Source organism: Entelurus aequoreus, linkage group LG11, assembly GCF_033978785.1.
Source record: "Entelurus aequoreus isolate RoL-2023_Sb linkage group LG11, RoL_Eaeq_v1.1, whole genome shotgun sequence".
NCBI classification, from domain to species: Eukaryota; Metazoa; Chordata; class Actinopteri; order Syngnathiformes; family Syngnathidae; genus Entelurus; species Entelurus aequoreus.
Window position 1 is genome coordinate 47,271,020 of NC_084741.1, and position 16,685 is coordinate 47,287,704.

At 38.7% G+C, this 16,685-nt stretch overlaps 1 protein-coding gene and 1 long non-coding RNA gene across 2 annotated transcripts in view; one reads left to right on the forward strand and one right to left on the reverse strand.

Moving 5' to 3' along the window:
* Positions 1 to 9,737, forward strand: part of LOC133659655 (A disintegrin and metalloproteinase with thrombospondin motifs 16) — a 107,098-nt gene extending 97,361 nt beyond the window's left edge. Inside the window, exons 19-24 of the mRNA XM_062062240.1 lie at positions 958 to 1,162; positions 4,834 to 5,028; positions 5,097 to 5,153; positions 5,235 to 5,438; positions 5,521 to 5,668; positions 8,497 to 9,737. Coding sequence (XP_061918224.1) covers positions 958 to 1,162; positions 4,834 to 5,028; positions 5,097 to 5,153; positions 5,235 to 5,438; positions 5,521 to 5,668; positions 8,497 to 8,612 — 925 coding nt within the window. The 3' untranslated portion in view covers positions 8,613 to 9,737. The remainder of the gene's footprint in view (positions 1 to 957; positions 1,163 to 4,833; positions 5,029 to 5,096; positions 5,154 to 5,234; positions 5,439 to 5,520; positions 5,669 to 8,496) is intronic.
* On the reverse strand, positions 5,864 to 6,949 carry LOC133660179 (uncharacterized). The gene is made up of 3 exons (XR_009827783.1): positions 6,915 to 6,949; positions 6,660 to 6,726; positions 5,864 to 5,931 (listed from the first exon to the last, which is right to left on the reverse strand). It is a non-coding gene; the product is annotated as an uncharacterized LOC133660179 (long non-coding RNA).
* Positions 9,738 to 16,685: the final 6,948 nt, after the last annotated feature.

Below are 16,685 nucleotides of genomic sequence, written 5' to 3' on the forward strand. Positions count from 1 at the left end.
CCATAGTGTGGACTGTGACGCAACAGTTTGTTTACATGTAATATCTTCCACTCCTTCTTTGTCTCATTTTGTCCACCAAAAGTTTCATGCTGTGCGTGAATGCACAAAGGTGCACTTTGTTGATGTTATTGACTTGTTGGAGTGCTAATCAGGCATATTTGGTCAGTGCATGACTGCAAGCTAATCAATGCTAACATGCTGTGTAGGCTAGCTGTATGTACATATTGCATCATTATGCCTCATTTGTAGGTATATTTGAGCTCATTTAATATCCTTTACTTTTATTCTCTTTAGATATAACTTAGTTTTGCATGTCTCATGACACATTATCTGTATGTTATATTGGCTGCATTTCAGATAGTTGTTGGTGTGCCATGTTGTTCCAGACCACAGCAAACATTGCCCAGCTTGCCAAAGATTGTAATGAATCTATTAAAGGCCTGCTGTTTCCTTTAACTTGGACACACACATCTATACCTTTGGCCATTAGAAGCCAGTAATTTCCAGGAGTTATCTCACCTTCTGAGTAGCCTCCGATTTACTAATGGTTTCTAATGTTGTAAAAATGTGTAGAATAAATATTACATTTCAACTTTTCTGTCAAGGAAGATTTGCATCAGCCTGCGACACATAGTCATTTTGATAGTAGGCTATTATAGCTAATATAGACACTTGTGTCATGTGTTGCCTTCATTATAACACTTATATACAGCTTTAAATTTTTTGCTGCTCCTGACAGATTTGTTTTTTGTATTTTTGGTCCAATATGGCTCCTTCAATGCTTTTGGTTGGCCACCCCTGCACTAAAACAAGGGAGGGGAGGTGTAAAGGTGTGATTTGGGAAGGTCTTAAAAATGTGTACAGTTATCACACTGTCATTTGTGAAATCCAGCCATGTGAATAAGGGTTTGGGAGGCCGGACTTGTTGACTCAGGAGGCCATGTTGTGTTTTCCCAGCTGGTCTGAAGGGGCATGGGGGGCGTGCAGTCAGAGCTGCGGAGGAGGGGAGCAGACGCGGCAAATCCAGTGTGTTCAAAGAAGCAGTCCGACCAAAGAAGACACCATTGCTGACTCTCACTGTTCTCAGCCGACCCCAACCAGGAGGCAGGCCTGCAGCACCCACAGTTGTCCACCAGTTTGGAACTCGGGCCCATGGTCACAGGTAAGCATATGTGAAAGAACAGGAAAGTTCCTTAGCGACAGAGGTTTAGTGTGCTTACACTAATGGAAGAGTGAAATGATGATGTGATGCAACAGTAAAAACGAACAAAACATTTCCCTAAGCAAAAACCCATTTCCTGTACAAGCGACACACATCCTGGTCTTGAGACGGCTAACACTGCTGCATGTTTTGGCTTGTCTCCATAGCTTTAAAAATCTTAATGAGCCCACTGAGAATTATCCTCTAGGTTCTTTGTCTAAACCCTATACAAAGTTCCGTAAGTCCAAACATATAGTATTCCAGTACAAGTGAGGTTTCTTCCGCTCTGATGCACTCTGCCTCTAACAATGACTAATACACTTGAATATGCCACAACTCTTTCAATATGTGGATGGAGGCTATGTCACCTACCATGTACTTTGTATTAAAATTAATATTGAGGGAGTTAAAGGACTTTATCACAGGATATTTTGAAGAAGCGAAGCGCAACAGGTCACTCTGTAGACCTGGGTTTTTCAATGTTTTCCAGACCAAGAAACCCCAAACTAGGTTTGCAGCTATCGATTATTTTAACAATAAAATAATCTAAAGATTAGTTTGTCCGATTAATCGGGTAATGGGATAAAACACATTTTATAACCTCAATGCGTATTTTGGGGAAAATAGTTTAACTAAACAAGGATGTTTTTGCTTGCTATAACCTTGATTCATTTTTTTTTGTAATAAATGCACATAATGAACATTGATATTGCATTGCATGAATAAAAACATTTGAAAACCACCACCACTTTCATGTTAGCTCCATTGCAGTGGCCGTGCGAAAACTATGTTCACACATTCAAAGTTCCGAGCACTACATGCGATCTGGATTTGATCAGTTTATACACTCATTAAATGATTAATCAAAGCAACATAATACAAACCAACATCTTTTTGTAATGAATTTAATTGTTTTAAGCTAGCACCTACTTATGTATAAAAACTAAATATTTTAATTAAAAAAAAATGGTTGGCTTGATAAACTGACCCTAAAATGTATTTTGTTAACCCTCTGAGGTTGTGGGTAGGCTTATCTGTTTTTTTGTTGTGTTACAAAACGACCTATTTTTCACATCTAAACCCTTAAAATAAACTTGCTGCTAGCTGAGAATGGGCTTGTTGGAAGAACTGGTGAATAAAACAGGTGCCTTGCTTAAAAGAGTTCCTGTGTGTTGCAAAATGTGTGCATTACTGACTGAAAGACATCTTCTGCCTCCGTTTTATCTGTTCACTATGTGAGGTGGATCAATACTATTGTGTATGTGTATGTTTTGTATTGTGTGTGTTTTGTGTATTATTGAGAATATTTGCCCTACTAGTTCGTTTTCACTGTGTTTTTGTTTTAATGCCATCTGGGATTAATTATAACCACCAAGCAATATAGGCTATTACATGCTATTTAATTGGGGCCGTGTACATTACAACGCTCACTAAAACTGCACCCAGAAATATCTGTTTAAAAGCTGGATTCATAAAAGACAGTGGTTTTTGTTTTTTCCCAAAAGTTGTTTTAAGTTGTCACCGCTACCTTAAGGGGATCCTAATATTATGTATACTGTATTCTATTCAATTCTAGATTTAAAGCACTTTCTTGTGGCCTACATCAGTGGTCCCCAACAATGCTACCGGCCCGCAGAGAAACATTAAATCATTTATGAAGGACTGCATTTTCTCCGACTCAACTTTCGCCTGTCCCACGAGGCACACCAATAAGCTTGTTTATAGATGTACAATAAAACTCCTCATAGGCATTTTCCATTTGTTATATTTGTTATAACTTTGTGACATGATACAATGCACATTAATGAGCATACAAGATATAAATGTGACAGATTGTAGCCAAAGGCTGATTTCCATCTGCATCTCATTGCAAAGAAACAGGTCCAGGGCCCCCACTAATTCAGCGTTATAGTAAGTTGTATTTTTCATTCATTCATTTTTGCTGTATTTATCTGGCGCAAGTGGAAAGCCCATCCCTGAAAACAATGCCTACATTAAACCGGTCCGTGGTGCAAAAAAGATTGGGGCCCACTGGTCTACATAACACGTAATGGTGGTTCGTTGGCCAACATGTTGGATAGATTAAGTTTTACACCCCATGCTTTCTGACCGTCTCTTCAGGATGCGCCGTTTTGTGGGCGGTCTTATTTATGTGGCTCCATGTAAAACTGTCTTCTCCCCGTCAGCCATGTTGTAGTTTTTAGCGCTTCCATATCGAGTCTACTCACATATATACGTTTGAACTATACGCTACTTTGTATTAGAAAGCGCAACAGCGTAGGATGCACGTGCATGTCCGAGCCAAAAGCAGGTACCCATAGGTAAGAAAATTTGGTTTCGCATAATAGGTCCTTTTTAAAGGCCTACTGAAACCCACCAATACCGACCACGCAGTCTGATAGTTTATATATCAATGATGAAATCTTAACATTGCAACACATGCCAATACGGCCGGGTTAACTTATAAAGTGCAATTTTAAATTTCCCGCTAAACTTCCGGTTGAAAACGTCTATGAATGATGACGTATGCGCGTGACATCAATCGTTGAAACGGAAGTATTCGGGCCCATTGAATCCAATACAAAAAGCTCTGTTTTCATCTCAAAATTCCACAGTATTCTGGACATCTGTGTTGGTGAATCTTTTGCAATTTGTTTAATGAACAATGAAGACTGCAAAGAAGAAAGTTGTAGGTGGGATCGGTGTATTAGCGGCGGACTACAGCAACACAACCAGGAGGACTTTGAGATGGATAGCAGACGCGCTAGCCGCCGACCTCACCTTGACTTCCTCCGTCTCCGGGCCGCCGACCGCATCTATGATCGGGTGAAGTCTTTCGTCGCTCCGTCGATCGCTGGAACGCAGGTGAGCACGGGTGTTGATGAGCAGATGAGGGCTGGCTGGCGTAGGTGGATAGCTAATGTTTTTGGCATAGCTCTGTGAGGTCCCGTTGCTAAGTTAACTTCAATGGCGTCATTAGCAACAGCATTGTTAAGCTTCGCCAGCCTGGAAAGCATTAACCGTGTATTTACATGTCCATGGTTTAATAGTATTGTTGATTTTCTGTCTATCCTTCCAGTCAGGGGTTTATTTATTTTGCTTCTATCTGCATTTAAGCACGATGCTATCACGTTAGCTCCGTAGCTAAAGAGCTTCACCGATGTATTGTCGTGGAGATAAAAGTCACTGTGAATGTCCATTTCGTGTTCTCGACTCTCATTTTCAAGAGGATATAGTATCCGAGGTGGTTTAAAATACAAATCCGTGATCCACAATAGAAAAAAGAGAGAGTGTGGAATCCAATGAACCCTTGTACCTAAGTTACGGTCAGAGCGAAAAAAGATACGTCCTGCACTGCACGCTAGTCCTTCACTCTCACGTTCCTCATCCACGAATCTTTCATCCTCACTCGAATTAATGGGGTAATCGTCGCTTTCTCTGTCCCGATCTGCTATCCCCGTTTAAATAAAAAAAATTCATTTCAGTAGGCCTTTAAGTTCTGAAGTGAATTCTTACTGACTGTAATCATTTGCAACTGGGCTCTCATTAGAATAATTGTTTGTCTTGACATTTGACAAACATGTCATTTATTAATAATGAAATAATAACTACTCTTTTTTTGTATATGACAGTGTTCTCGCAAGTGTGGCAATGGCTTGAGGAAAAGGACAGTGCTGTGTACAAGACCCAACATAGGCGCACAGTCGCACAAGCTGGCAGACAGTTTTTGTGCAGGCCTGCCGAAACCTGCCAGTCAAGAATCCTGCTTTATAAAACGTTGCCAGAAACAACGCAAAGTCCAGTGGTTTGTTTCAACGTGGCAAGAGGTACACTACTTTGTGATGATGTAATATATATTACATATATAATATGCTCGTTATTCTTGATTTTCCAGTGTTCAGTAACATGTGGTCGTGGCTATCAAGCCCGTTTCATCAAGTGCGCAGAAAAGGTATGTATGAAACATGTTGACAAATTCTTATGTGGTGACAGGTTGGACTTAATTTCCTTTTTTCTGGTTCCCCAACAAAAGGACACAGCAGGCAAATACAGAGAGCTCGCAGCCAAAAAGTGCCACCATATACCCAGACCTATCGTCGAGCTGCAAAGGCACTGCATCTTCGCAGAGTGTCCAGTCCGAACTACCCCATCAGTCCAGCGATGGAACGCACATCACTACACTCATGCGCCTCTGCCTCTCCCACGACCAGAATGGCGCACGACTCCTTGGTCTCAGGTAAGGGACAACAGCGAGTAATAGTAAGCATCACTCTTTTGGCCTATGCCATCATAAAGCCAACTTTGTTTGTGCTACTCAGTGTACAGTGACATGTGGAGGTGGCGTGCAAGCCAGGACAGTCCAGTGTCTTGCACAGGGCAAGCCTTTTCCTGGCTGTGCCCACCATCTGAAACCCTCAATGTCCCAGGCCTGCAATACCAACTTCTGCCCGCAACCTGACAAAAAAGGTACTGGACTTAATCTGTGATTGTGATCTGATACGCGGAACAGTATCAAGTATCAAGTTTGGTTTTGCCATCTTGCTGTTGATTCTCTGCATGGAGTGAGAAGAGCAACAACAAATGAGTGCTGCAGAGAGCAAAGAAATAGTTGATGAATCAGGAAAAGTCACCTTGACTGAGTCGACTGTATGGCAGTTTTTTGGATTATTTCAAAACGACAGTAGTCCTTCACAGCGATCACTTATTTTCTTTTCATCCGTTGTCCGTTCCTTATTCAGACGTACAGAAACAACAGGTAGGAACTTAAATGCTGGACTGTATAAACAATATAAATAACATAATATAAAAAATATGCTACTTCAAAATAATCATTTGGTTCAATAGTATTTAAATAGTAATTACTGCATAAAATCAATTAATTTCCATAGTTAAATAAGAATACCAGATCAAATTAAATATTACACAGACCATGTGACTTCCTGGCAGTAAACCTGCAAAAATGTTCCTCTAAGGTTTCTTTATGTTTACATTTTCACCATTTACACTATTTTGTTACACTTTTTAACAATTAATTTAAAGAGGTTATTGTTAAGTGTTTATAGGGATTTTAGAATTTTGTTTACATTGATTGTTTGAGTATTTTCCATGGATGTTTTGACATTTCCTTTTCTTCCGCCTTGGTAGCTGAGGGGATTATAATCATAGGAAAGTTACATTTGAAACAAAACTGTGAAGATGTATATTTTTCTCCTCGTCCATATTTTCCATAGGTCATAAAAAATATCAATAATTATCTATATCGACCAATGTAAAAAAATGTATATCGTGATACAGTTTTCAGCCATACCGCCCAGCTAATAGTTCAGTGATGGTACACACTTAAAGGGGATTTATGATGATTTTAATCTACATCTAAAACACTTTCTTGTGGTCTACATAATATGTATTGAATATGCTTTGTTGTAAATTTTGTTCCAATGTCACATTTAAAACCCACTTCCTGCATATGTCTGCAAGATGTTCATTTGTGGAGGCCTTTGTTACGCTCAAGAAATAATTGGACCCTGTAAACAGAGAGAGAGACATAGTGGCAGTTAAAGAAAACTTATTTTTTTTCCCAAAAATAGGGAATAAACAAAAAACAGTGGCACCACAGAATAACTGAGAGTACAAAGTAGCAACATAAAGAGCTCGCTGTAAGAAGGCGAGGAAGGCACTGAGCACAAAAACAAAGTAATACAAAAACACTAACTATACTTTCGAGCAAGAGTCCACATAGTAGTCGGTATGGTCTGACAGTGTGTAGAACACAAGGGAAAGATGTGCAGTTATAAGTAGGCAAAGGTGATTTCTGCCAGGTGTTCTCTGGCCTTCCCGCCCTCCTCTGCTGCCATGGTAACTGGAGAGAGAGAAAAAAACAGAGCGAGAGCAGGGCTGCAAAGGAAAAGCACACAGGAGGAAAACAGGAATGTAACAGTGTTCCCAGATTGCAAATGAAACCACGACCCACCCTCTCCGAAAGTATAAATTAATTTTTTGACAATGTACACTGTTTAAGTCAGGGGTGTCAAACATAGGTCCGCAAACAGGTTTTATCCGGCCCGCGGGATGAGTTTGCTAAGTATAAAAATGAACCTGAAATTTTTGAATGAAAGAAACAGCTGTTCTAAATGTGTCCACTGGATGTCGCAATAGCAATTATTTGTATCTTTGTAGATGATGCTACATACAGTATGTACAAAATTAACCACATGATGTTAACACATCAGTCGTGGAAAATTATCAAACTACATAAATAACATCCTGTAATTTGATTTTGATATTATTTTGTTTATCTTGATAGATTGAAAATTAACACCAATGAGTTGACTGCTGAACATTATCACATATTTAATTCAGAAAATATAAATAACGACAAATAAAGATAGAATACTATTAACCACAACATGTAAGTGTTAAAAAAAACAACAGTATGATTTGTACAATTTCAGAATATGCTTGTTCTATTTTTAAACAAAAAAAAACATCTGAAGTTGTCTTTATTTTTAAGTTATCGTGCCGTGATTTTACCACTTGGAAGTAGATTTTTCTCCATGTGGACCGTGATCTAAAATGAGTTTGACACCCCTGGTTTAAGTATATATCATAAAGACGAACGTCACTGCTATTTTTATTCAAACATGGTCGAAAATATACTTAATAAACATTGTATAGATTCACCCGGTGAATGAGGTACACCCACTCTCAGATCGATACAGAATTTCATTTTTAAAAAAGCGGTTTTACCATTATTTATGTCACTGCATGTCACAGGTGGGTCTTATTATGCACTTGCCGCGATGAGATGAAAATAATACTTATTGCACTTATCTTGTTTTCTCAAACCAAGTGTTCACGTTGCCGTCTTTTTACGTCTGAGTCCAATAGAGCTAGTGGGAGGGGAGTAGACGAGAATGAGTAACACACAAGCTTGAGGCAGCAATCTCCTAGTCTGTGAATTAAAGGGGCAGGAGCTCTGTGGGCTGCATATTAGAAGTGCCTACATTACATCTGTCAATCAGTGTCGTCGCTGATTCCACACTGTTAAAAAAAACAACTCCAAAACCCTGCAGAGAGAGGCATCCAAAACTGTGTGCAAGCTCACGTCCCAATGCATGAAATTTATGATTTGACACTTTGGGATCGTTTTTAATACAAGTATCCAACATTGTAACAAGATTTCTAAGTCGGAAAAGACCAAATTTATCAGACACACTTTAAATTCAATAATAAATGAAAAGCAAATATGTGGTATGATATTTGAATTCATAGAATTTACCCTTTTCCTCCCACAGATCTGGCATGCCGGGATTATTTCAACTGGTGCTATTTGGTGCCGCAGCATGGAGTGTGCAACCATAAATTTTATGGCAAACAGTGCTGTCAGTCCTGTTCCAGGTCAAACTTATAGTGACAGAAGAATGACTTTGTCAGCAACAAACAGGAAGGTGAAAAAGACTATACTTGATGCTTTTGCTTGAAAAGTTGTGTTTGTGCATTACACATGTAAAGAAGCACTGACACACAAAAATACATTGCTAGTGGGAGTAACAGAGAGCCATGACGTTACCTTTTACTCTCCTTGCGGTGCGGGACATCTGACTACATGGATTTCATACTGAGTGTGCTACACAGGAGTACGATCAGGGCACTGAAATAAGAAGACCGTTTGGAAGAACAAAAAATTTGGGAAGGTCCAAATAATGCATCAATGAAAATTGCAAAAACTCCCAGTGAAATACAGGAGAGGTTCCAACATATGAAGCATCGTAGTTGGCACTACAATGCGTGATGATAAAGGAATAAAGAAAAGGGACGTAGCAAAAAAGTCAATTGTACTGTAAAACTTGAAGAAAAAGTCCAAAGTGGATTTTGTAATAACATGATCCTCTGTATTGGAAAGGTTAAAGAAAATACAACCTTTGAATGACTGAGTACACTTAATCTTTACTCAGCGGTGCTACAATGTTGTTGTCGCCACTGCAATGTGACGTCCTCAATTTTCATAATTGAACAAATTAATGTTGTGACCCATGTACAGTACTGTTTGTGTTATTTATTGGCTTTACAATACAGCATTGCTGGAAGACTGTATTAATAAGCACTATAACTGTGACCTTTTATTACTCTCTGCTTAGCCCATTTATACTTTGTATCCTGTTTTATAAGAGCCTGACAAACAGCGCCATTTAAATCTAAAAAAATATATATTTTTGTAGAATAAATAAAAAACAATGATTTTTGACCACAGTACCCGATGTGACAAATTATTATGGAAAGTGTGATTAGAGAGTATATATGGTTTAATATGAATGGTAACTTTTTTTTTAATAGAACTTACTTTTTTACTTTAAATCCCACAGTTCCAGATAGAAAGTAAGGAGACATACTGTGTTAATGCATTAATACAGGCCCAGAAATACTGTATTATACCTTGGCCATATTTGAAAGAACTGACAGCTAATGGCTTGTGCAATGTTACAGTGATGTTTACAATGTCAATAAAATAATAAATGTGCACCACATCTGCATGTCACTTGTTACAGTCTGGGTTGTATTATTTCCAGGTCACAGTTATTATGACCACCGGCTTGTGACACTTAAACAGTGAAATGTATGACCCTGTATATGTCCTCAATAAGCATATGTAATATGCATAGTGTTGCTGTGAGAGATGTTTTCCAAGTCAACCATCCCTCCAGAGTTGATGCATCTGTGTGTTTTCTGCAGTGTCTTTTATGATGTTCATAGACAAGAGAAAATGCTTAACTTATGCCATCTGCTGAGAAATAAAACACACACACACACACACACACACACTCACACACACACACTGTCAGATTGAAGTTTGTGGAATGTCCTGTCTGCACACCAGTCAAGTTAAAACTTGATTTAATTGTATATGGCAAGAAGAAAGAACAATGAAGTCTTGGTGATGCTGCTCAAAGGTCATATTGTTTGGCTTTGAAAACGTTTTTTCAAGATTTTGACAAGACTAGAAGTAGAAAGAGGGCTAGGGATAAAGTATTTTCTGTTTATACAACAATGGCTTTCAGACAGTGGCTTCCTGTAAACAGTCCAGTGTGATCAAGATAAATGTGGCAACTGGAAAAGTGTTACCTAAACCAGGTCTTAGCCCAGTTCAAAACGTTACTATCTCTGACTGCATCTGTTTAAAAAGAGTTTTAAGCTTTTTTGCCTGGAGGCTACACTCAGGTGGTCTACTTGAAGTTACAGAGTTATCTTTTTATCAGGATGCACCCACAGCACCTTTGGTTGTGTGAAACCAACTGATGAACGATAACGATACCAATACCAGATCATTTCCAGACTGTTACAACTAATAACCAATATGTACTGTATGTATATGTACAAAACCCAAAACCAGTGAAGTTGGCACGTTGTGTAATTCGTAAATAAAAACAGAATACAATGATTTGCAAATCCTTTTCAACTTATATTCAATTGAATAGACTGCAAAGACAAGATATTTAATGTTCGAACTGAGAAACTTATTTTTTTGTTTGCAAATAATCATTAACTTAGAATTTAATGGCAACAAGGCGTATTTTTACCACTGTGTTACATGGCCTTTCCTTTTAACAACACTCAATAAACGTTTGAGGACTGAGGAGACACATTTTTGAAGCTTTTCAGGTGGAATTCTTTCCCATTCTTGCTTGATGTACAGCTTAAGTTGTTCAACAGTCCGGGGTCTCCGTTGTGGTATTTTAGGCTTCATAATGCGCCACACATTTTCAATGGGAGACAAGTCTGGACTACAGGCAGGCCAGTCTAGTACCCGCACTCTTTTACTACAAAGCCACGCTGTTGTAACATTTGGCTTGGCATTGTTTTGCTGAAATAAGCAGGGGCGTCCATGATAACGGTGCTTGGATGGCAACATATGTTGCTCCAAAACCTGTATGTACCTTTCAGCATTAATTGTGCCTTCATAGATATGTAAGTTACCCATGCCTTGGGCACTAATACACCCCCATACCATCACAGATGCTGGCTTTTGAGCTTTGCGCCTATAACATTCTGGATGTTTCTTTTCCTGTCAGCATCGCAAGGCACAACAAAGCCAACGACAAACAGGTAATATGCTTTTATTATTATTGGCAAATTTCATCGGTTGATTTTATATTATTGAATTTATCATGTGACGTCATAATTTCCCTTATTTCTCGATATCGTGCATCCCTAATCTCATTACCAAGCATCAAATAATTACTTCACAGCATACTCATACTAGGCCAGGAGTGGGCTCTACAGCAGGGGTGGGCAATTAATTTTTACCGGGGGCCGCATGAGCTACCCGAGCACTGCTGGAGGGCCACATCGACAATATTTCAATTAAATTTTGCTCAATATTATTTTTGATATATACCGTAAGATAAATAATAATAATAATAATAATAATAGTAATACTTCAACATAGTGTGTGTAACAGCATTCCATGACTAATATATATAAATTAACATTAATAATAAATGACAGTAAAATAAGCACACGTATGACTGAGGAGTCATAGTGTAACTTTGTGTGGTGTTTGAGTTCTCCGACGTTTTGTGTGGCCTTAAACGCACCAGTGGTTTAGTGCTATGCGTGTTGGTGACAGATGACAAGTTGGTTTTGGCCTGGTTTGTACGGCAGAAAATGACTAGTTTTTCCAGATAGAATTGTTTTACTCATGTTTTTGGTGTGGTTATGTCCGAATATAAACAGTTTTGTTCAATAAAGTGATCGATATAATTCCTGTCCTCGAAGCATCTCGATAGACGTTACAACAATTGAACTGTGTTCAATTGAACGGTGTTGACGAACACCGTTAGGGCCGCTTGTTGTCACTGTCACTCAAAGTTGCATTGCAAAATTCCATAGAATAAATATGTTTATTTTGTTTATAATTCAGATGGGATTTGATTTGGTGCGCGGCATATATACTTGCTGCGCGCAGCGGACGCTTGAGCAGTGCGCAATTGCGCAGGCACGCACCTTAGGTGAGGGGACGTTGCTTTGCAGTCCATGTGTTGTTGAAAACACGGCATTCCTCATCAACTTTTCTCTTTTTGGCGTCTCGGGTGTAAACCGTGCATCACTTGTCGCTGCATGTGCACCTTCACTCGCAGGTTACACACGGACACACGCCCATAAATAATACTTTTCAAAATAAAAGCAGCACAGTTGTATTGCGCGCAGGACATAGATGTTTTTTCAACTTTATTTTGTAATTTCAGTTGTTCACATTCACTCACAATCACGCATACGTCCACACGGAAGTAATACAAATAACGATTTTCAAAACAAAAGCAGCACCGTTGTATTGCACACTCGACATAGATACTTTTTAAATTTATTTTGTAATTTATAATTGGCCTCACGCGGGCCGGACAGGGACGCACAAAGGGCCGGATGCGGCCCGCGGGCCGCAGAATGCCCAGGTCTGCTCTACAGCCTCTTTGCTGTGGCTCCCTTTGCAGAGACTTTTTAACACTGGCGTGTTGGAAATGTGCATTATTTTTAAGTGTGGTATAATTTCCAACTGCCTGTAAGGCTATGAACCTATACAAGCTGAGTTCTGACTCGTGATTGGATGAATGCAAGAAAAGCAAAGTAAAAAGTAGGGCCTGTGTCAGCTTTTTCATCATGCGAGCGCTGCCAAGAGCTAACTTAGAATACACTTGAATCCAGACCATTTGCATAACGGGAAACATTTCAACAAATGACCTAGTAAATTCAGAAAAAAAGAGTGATCAATTATTTTAGTAATCGAGCAATCTATCGATTAGTTTGTTGGATTAATCGAGTAATTGGATAAAACACACTTTACAGTCTAATGTGTACTTTAGGAAAAAATGATAAAAAAAATGTTCTGCTTGACATTATCTTCATTCTTTTTTCCTAATAAATGCACATCTTCAACATTGAAATTGCACTTTTAACATGTGTACAATAGTAAATACAGTTCACACATCACTGTGAACTGTATGCCTTTGTTGAGTGACCTTCTTTGAGTACAGTATGTGCCGATATACCCATTGAATGACTTTGATTTAGAAGTCTCTTCTTGCCTTTACTCCATCCTATTTACGCTCTCTCCGGCAAAGAAACCCACAGTCATTATGGCCTATGTTCTAGTAGTGACATTTAAAGTTCACATTAAAGTCCCAATGATAGTCACAGACACACTAGGTGTGGCGAAATTATCCTCTGCATTTCACCCATCCCCATGTTCACCCCGTGTGAGGTGAGGGGAGCAGTGAGCAGCAGCGGTGGCCGTGCTCGGGAATCATTTTGGTAATTTAACCCACAAGTCCAACCCTTGATGGGACAGGGAGGCAATGGCAGGGAGCCATTGCCTCTCTGTCTCCAGGGCAGTCTCAGGGCAGGCACTCTAACCACAAGGCCACTGAGCAGTTGGCCAGTTTATCACTTGGTCCCCACGAGTTCAGACCGATTTTGGAAAACGGGATTTTATTCAATATATTCAGTATTTTTGAAAGTATAGTCACTTAAAAGTATTATGTTCTGTAAAACCACTAATGGTAACATAAGCTAAAGCCGGTGGTGTTCTCATTATATCTTCTGCTTTAAAAATGTAACTGTCCGCAAGTTGCAAATGTGTCCTTTAAAAAATGTATTTCTTTGTACATCTTTTTTTTTTTAATGTAGCATTAAACTCGAGGTGGTGGTATGGTTATTTGTTTATAATTAACAATTGTATTAATTTATGTTGAAAATGTATCTGAAATAAACAAAATTTCAAATCTGAAAAGACAAAACAGTCATGGGAGGCATGACTTACAAAACTGTAATAAAATAGCATTTTGTGGCAACATGCTGTAAATAGCAGCACAATGAATTCCTAAAATTTAAAAGAAAACAAGTAGTACCAAAAAAATACCCTAATAAAAGTGCTGATTTTAACACATTAACAATATATGTTCCTGCTTTGTTGTGAGTTGTGAACATGTAGCAGTACATGAAATTGTCATCTGAAAAGTGCAAACATTTGTATGTGGTAATGAGGCACAGCTTGAGAAAAGTTAACTTTTGACCGAGGAAGATGCAGAAGGTAGATGCACTTATTTTGCATCAGGTGCAGTAAAGGACGCAGAAGCGCGTAAGGCAATTTGTACACAAGGCAATTCAAAGTGCTTTACAGAAAATGAAAAGAAGGAAAGATAATTCAAATTGAAATCAGAAAATACAATCATCATAAAAACAAACATGATTAATTAAAATCAATTAGATGCTGTAGTTAAAATACTTTCAGTTGTCATATGCACAAGTAAATTAAAACAAATTCAGTCTGGATTTGATCATTGCCAACGTTGAGGCCCGTCTCGCATCTTCAGGAAGACTATTGCAGATCTTAGGAGCATACAACTGAAACACACTTTCACCATGTTTGGTCCTGACTCTGGGCACCAGCAGGAGACCACTCCCTGAGGCTCTTAGAGCTGGAGATGGTTCATATGGCTCTAACATGTCAGCGATGTACTGTACTTTGGCACAAGACCTGCAAATAATAGTTTATCTTGGCTTCTGTGGGCCAAAGACAATAGTTGATGTTTTGTTTGAGTTTAGCTGAAGAAAATTGTTATGCATCCACACACTGATCTGTTTGTCAGTGACACTTATATATGAGTGTCATCTGCATAGTTGTGGTAGGACACATTAAAGCTGCGCATTGGCTTATTTAGTGGGAGCATATGAACAACAGTGGTCCCACATTCGAGCCCTTAGGAACCCCACAGGTCAGAAACACAGGTATCAATTTCAACAAAGTATGTCCTGTGATCGACATAGGACTTGAACCAGTTAAGAACAAAACCAGTTTTCTAACCTTTGTATTAAAATAGTATGGTCAACTGTGTCAAAGGCAGCGCTCAGGTCCAGCAGAACCAAGACTGAGACTTTTCCTGCATCTGTATTCAGGCGGATATCATTTGTCACCTTGATCAGAGCTGATTCAGTGCTGTGGTGGTGCCTAAAGCCTGATTGGAAAGTATCAAAACACATTGTTAAACAGGAAAAAGTCACTAAGCTGTTGGTATACAACTTTTTCAAGGACTTTGCCCAGAAATGGCAGGTTTTATACGGGCCAATAGTTGTTCAGTACTGTGGCATCAAGTCTACTCTTCTTTAAAAGGGGCTCATTGACAGCAGTTGTTAAGGCCTTTGGAAATGTTCCAGTCTAAATTGAGATGTTAACTAGATGAGCGAATAGTGGTACAAAATTGCTCAGCACAGCCTTCTCAAAATCCAGTGGATAACAGATCAAAGCAGAACATTGATAGACTCAGACTGGATGATTTCTTCAACTGTTTTGTCAGGAGTGAAATGTGCCAGCTTAGACAAGCTGGCTGCAGAGTAGCTATTTGTTTCCCAGGAATGATTGCATTTTTAATGTATTGGACTTTATCATGAAATAACATTGCAAAATCTTTGCACTTTGATACAGAAATTAGTTCTACTGCAAGTGAAATTGAAGACACGAGGGTTGTTACTACAGTTTGTGAAGATTTCAGAAATATAATTTTCCTTCGTTATACGCAAAGTCTGGTTCAACACATTTTGTTTTTCTTTGTAAATCAAATAATGAGCTTGGAGCTTCGATTTGTGCCATTTCCGTTCGGCTCTGCAACACATCCTTTTCTGTGTCCAGACTCAGGGCCGGCCCGTGGCATAGGCCGTCTAGGCAAATGCTAAGGGCGCCGTCCATCAGGGGGTGCCAAGCCAGTGCCACAAATGTTGGAGAGAAAAAAAAAAAAAAAAGTTGGTACTATTATTTCTAAATACAAAAAATAATCCCACGCCCCCTCCCTTCCCGTGTCATGACTCTTACCACATCAAAAAATCAACATAAGATGTCAAAACAGCCAAAACTGTCAGGTGCCCAGGAAAGAAAAAAGAGAAAAGAAGAGGAGGAGAAAGGAGAAAAAGACAGAGGTAGCAGGTAGGTAACATTAGCCTACATGAAATTATTTGTCTGTTACAGAATGTGATAGTAACCTGGCTTTTTAGCATTAAGCTAATGTTACATGATTCGGCAATTGCTAATCAATAAATAGCTAGTTCTGTTTTAATGTCGGGTTAATATTGTGGAGGGGGCTAAATTGTTATGGAAAATAATAATGTAACGTTAGGTAATTACAGTACTCCCACCTTACATTCCTCAGGGACATTTGTATTAGATCTTTTAAGCAGGTGTTTTTTGTTTACATTGTTATTGCCTTCTGGTTAGCTAATGTTTGCCCTGCAGGTAATAGTCACTTTTCCACCCCTTTATATATTAGGTATAGTTGTAAGCCTAGTTGTTAAAGTGAACATTATTAATGTTAATTAAGCTAAATCACATGAGAGGGAATGCTGTTTTTTAATTTGAGCACTGCTTTGATTTGGTTAAAGATAATCATAACATAACATTCTTATATAATATGTTAATTTGCTTTCTTTAAGTAAAAAAAAAGGT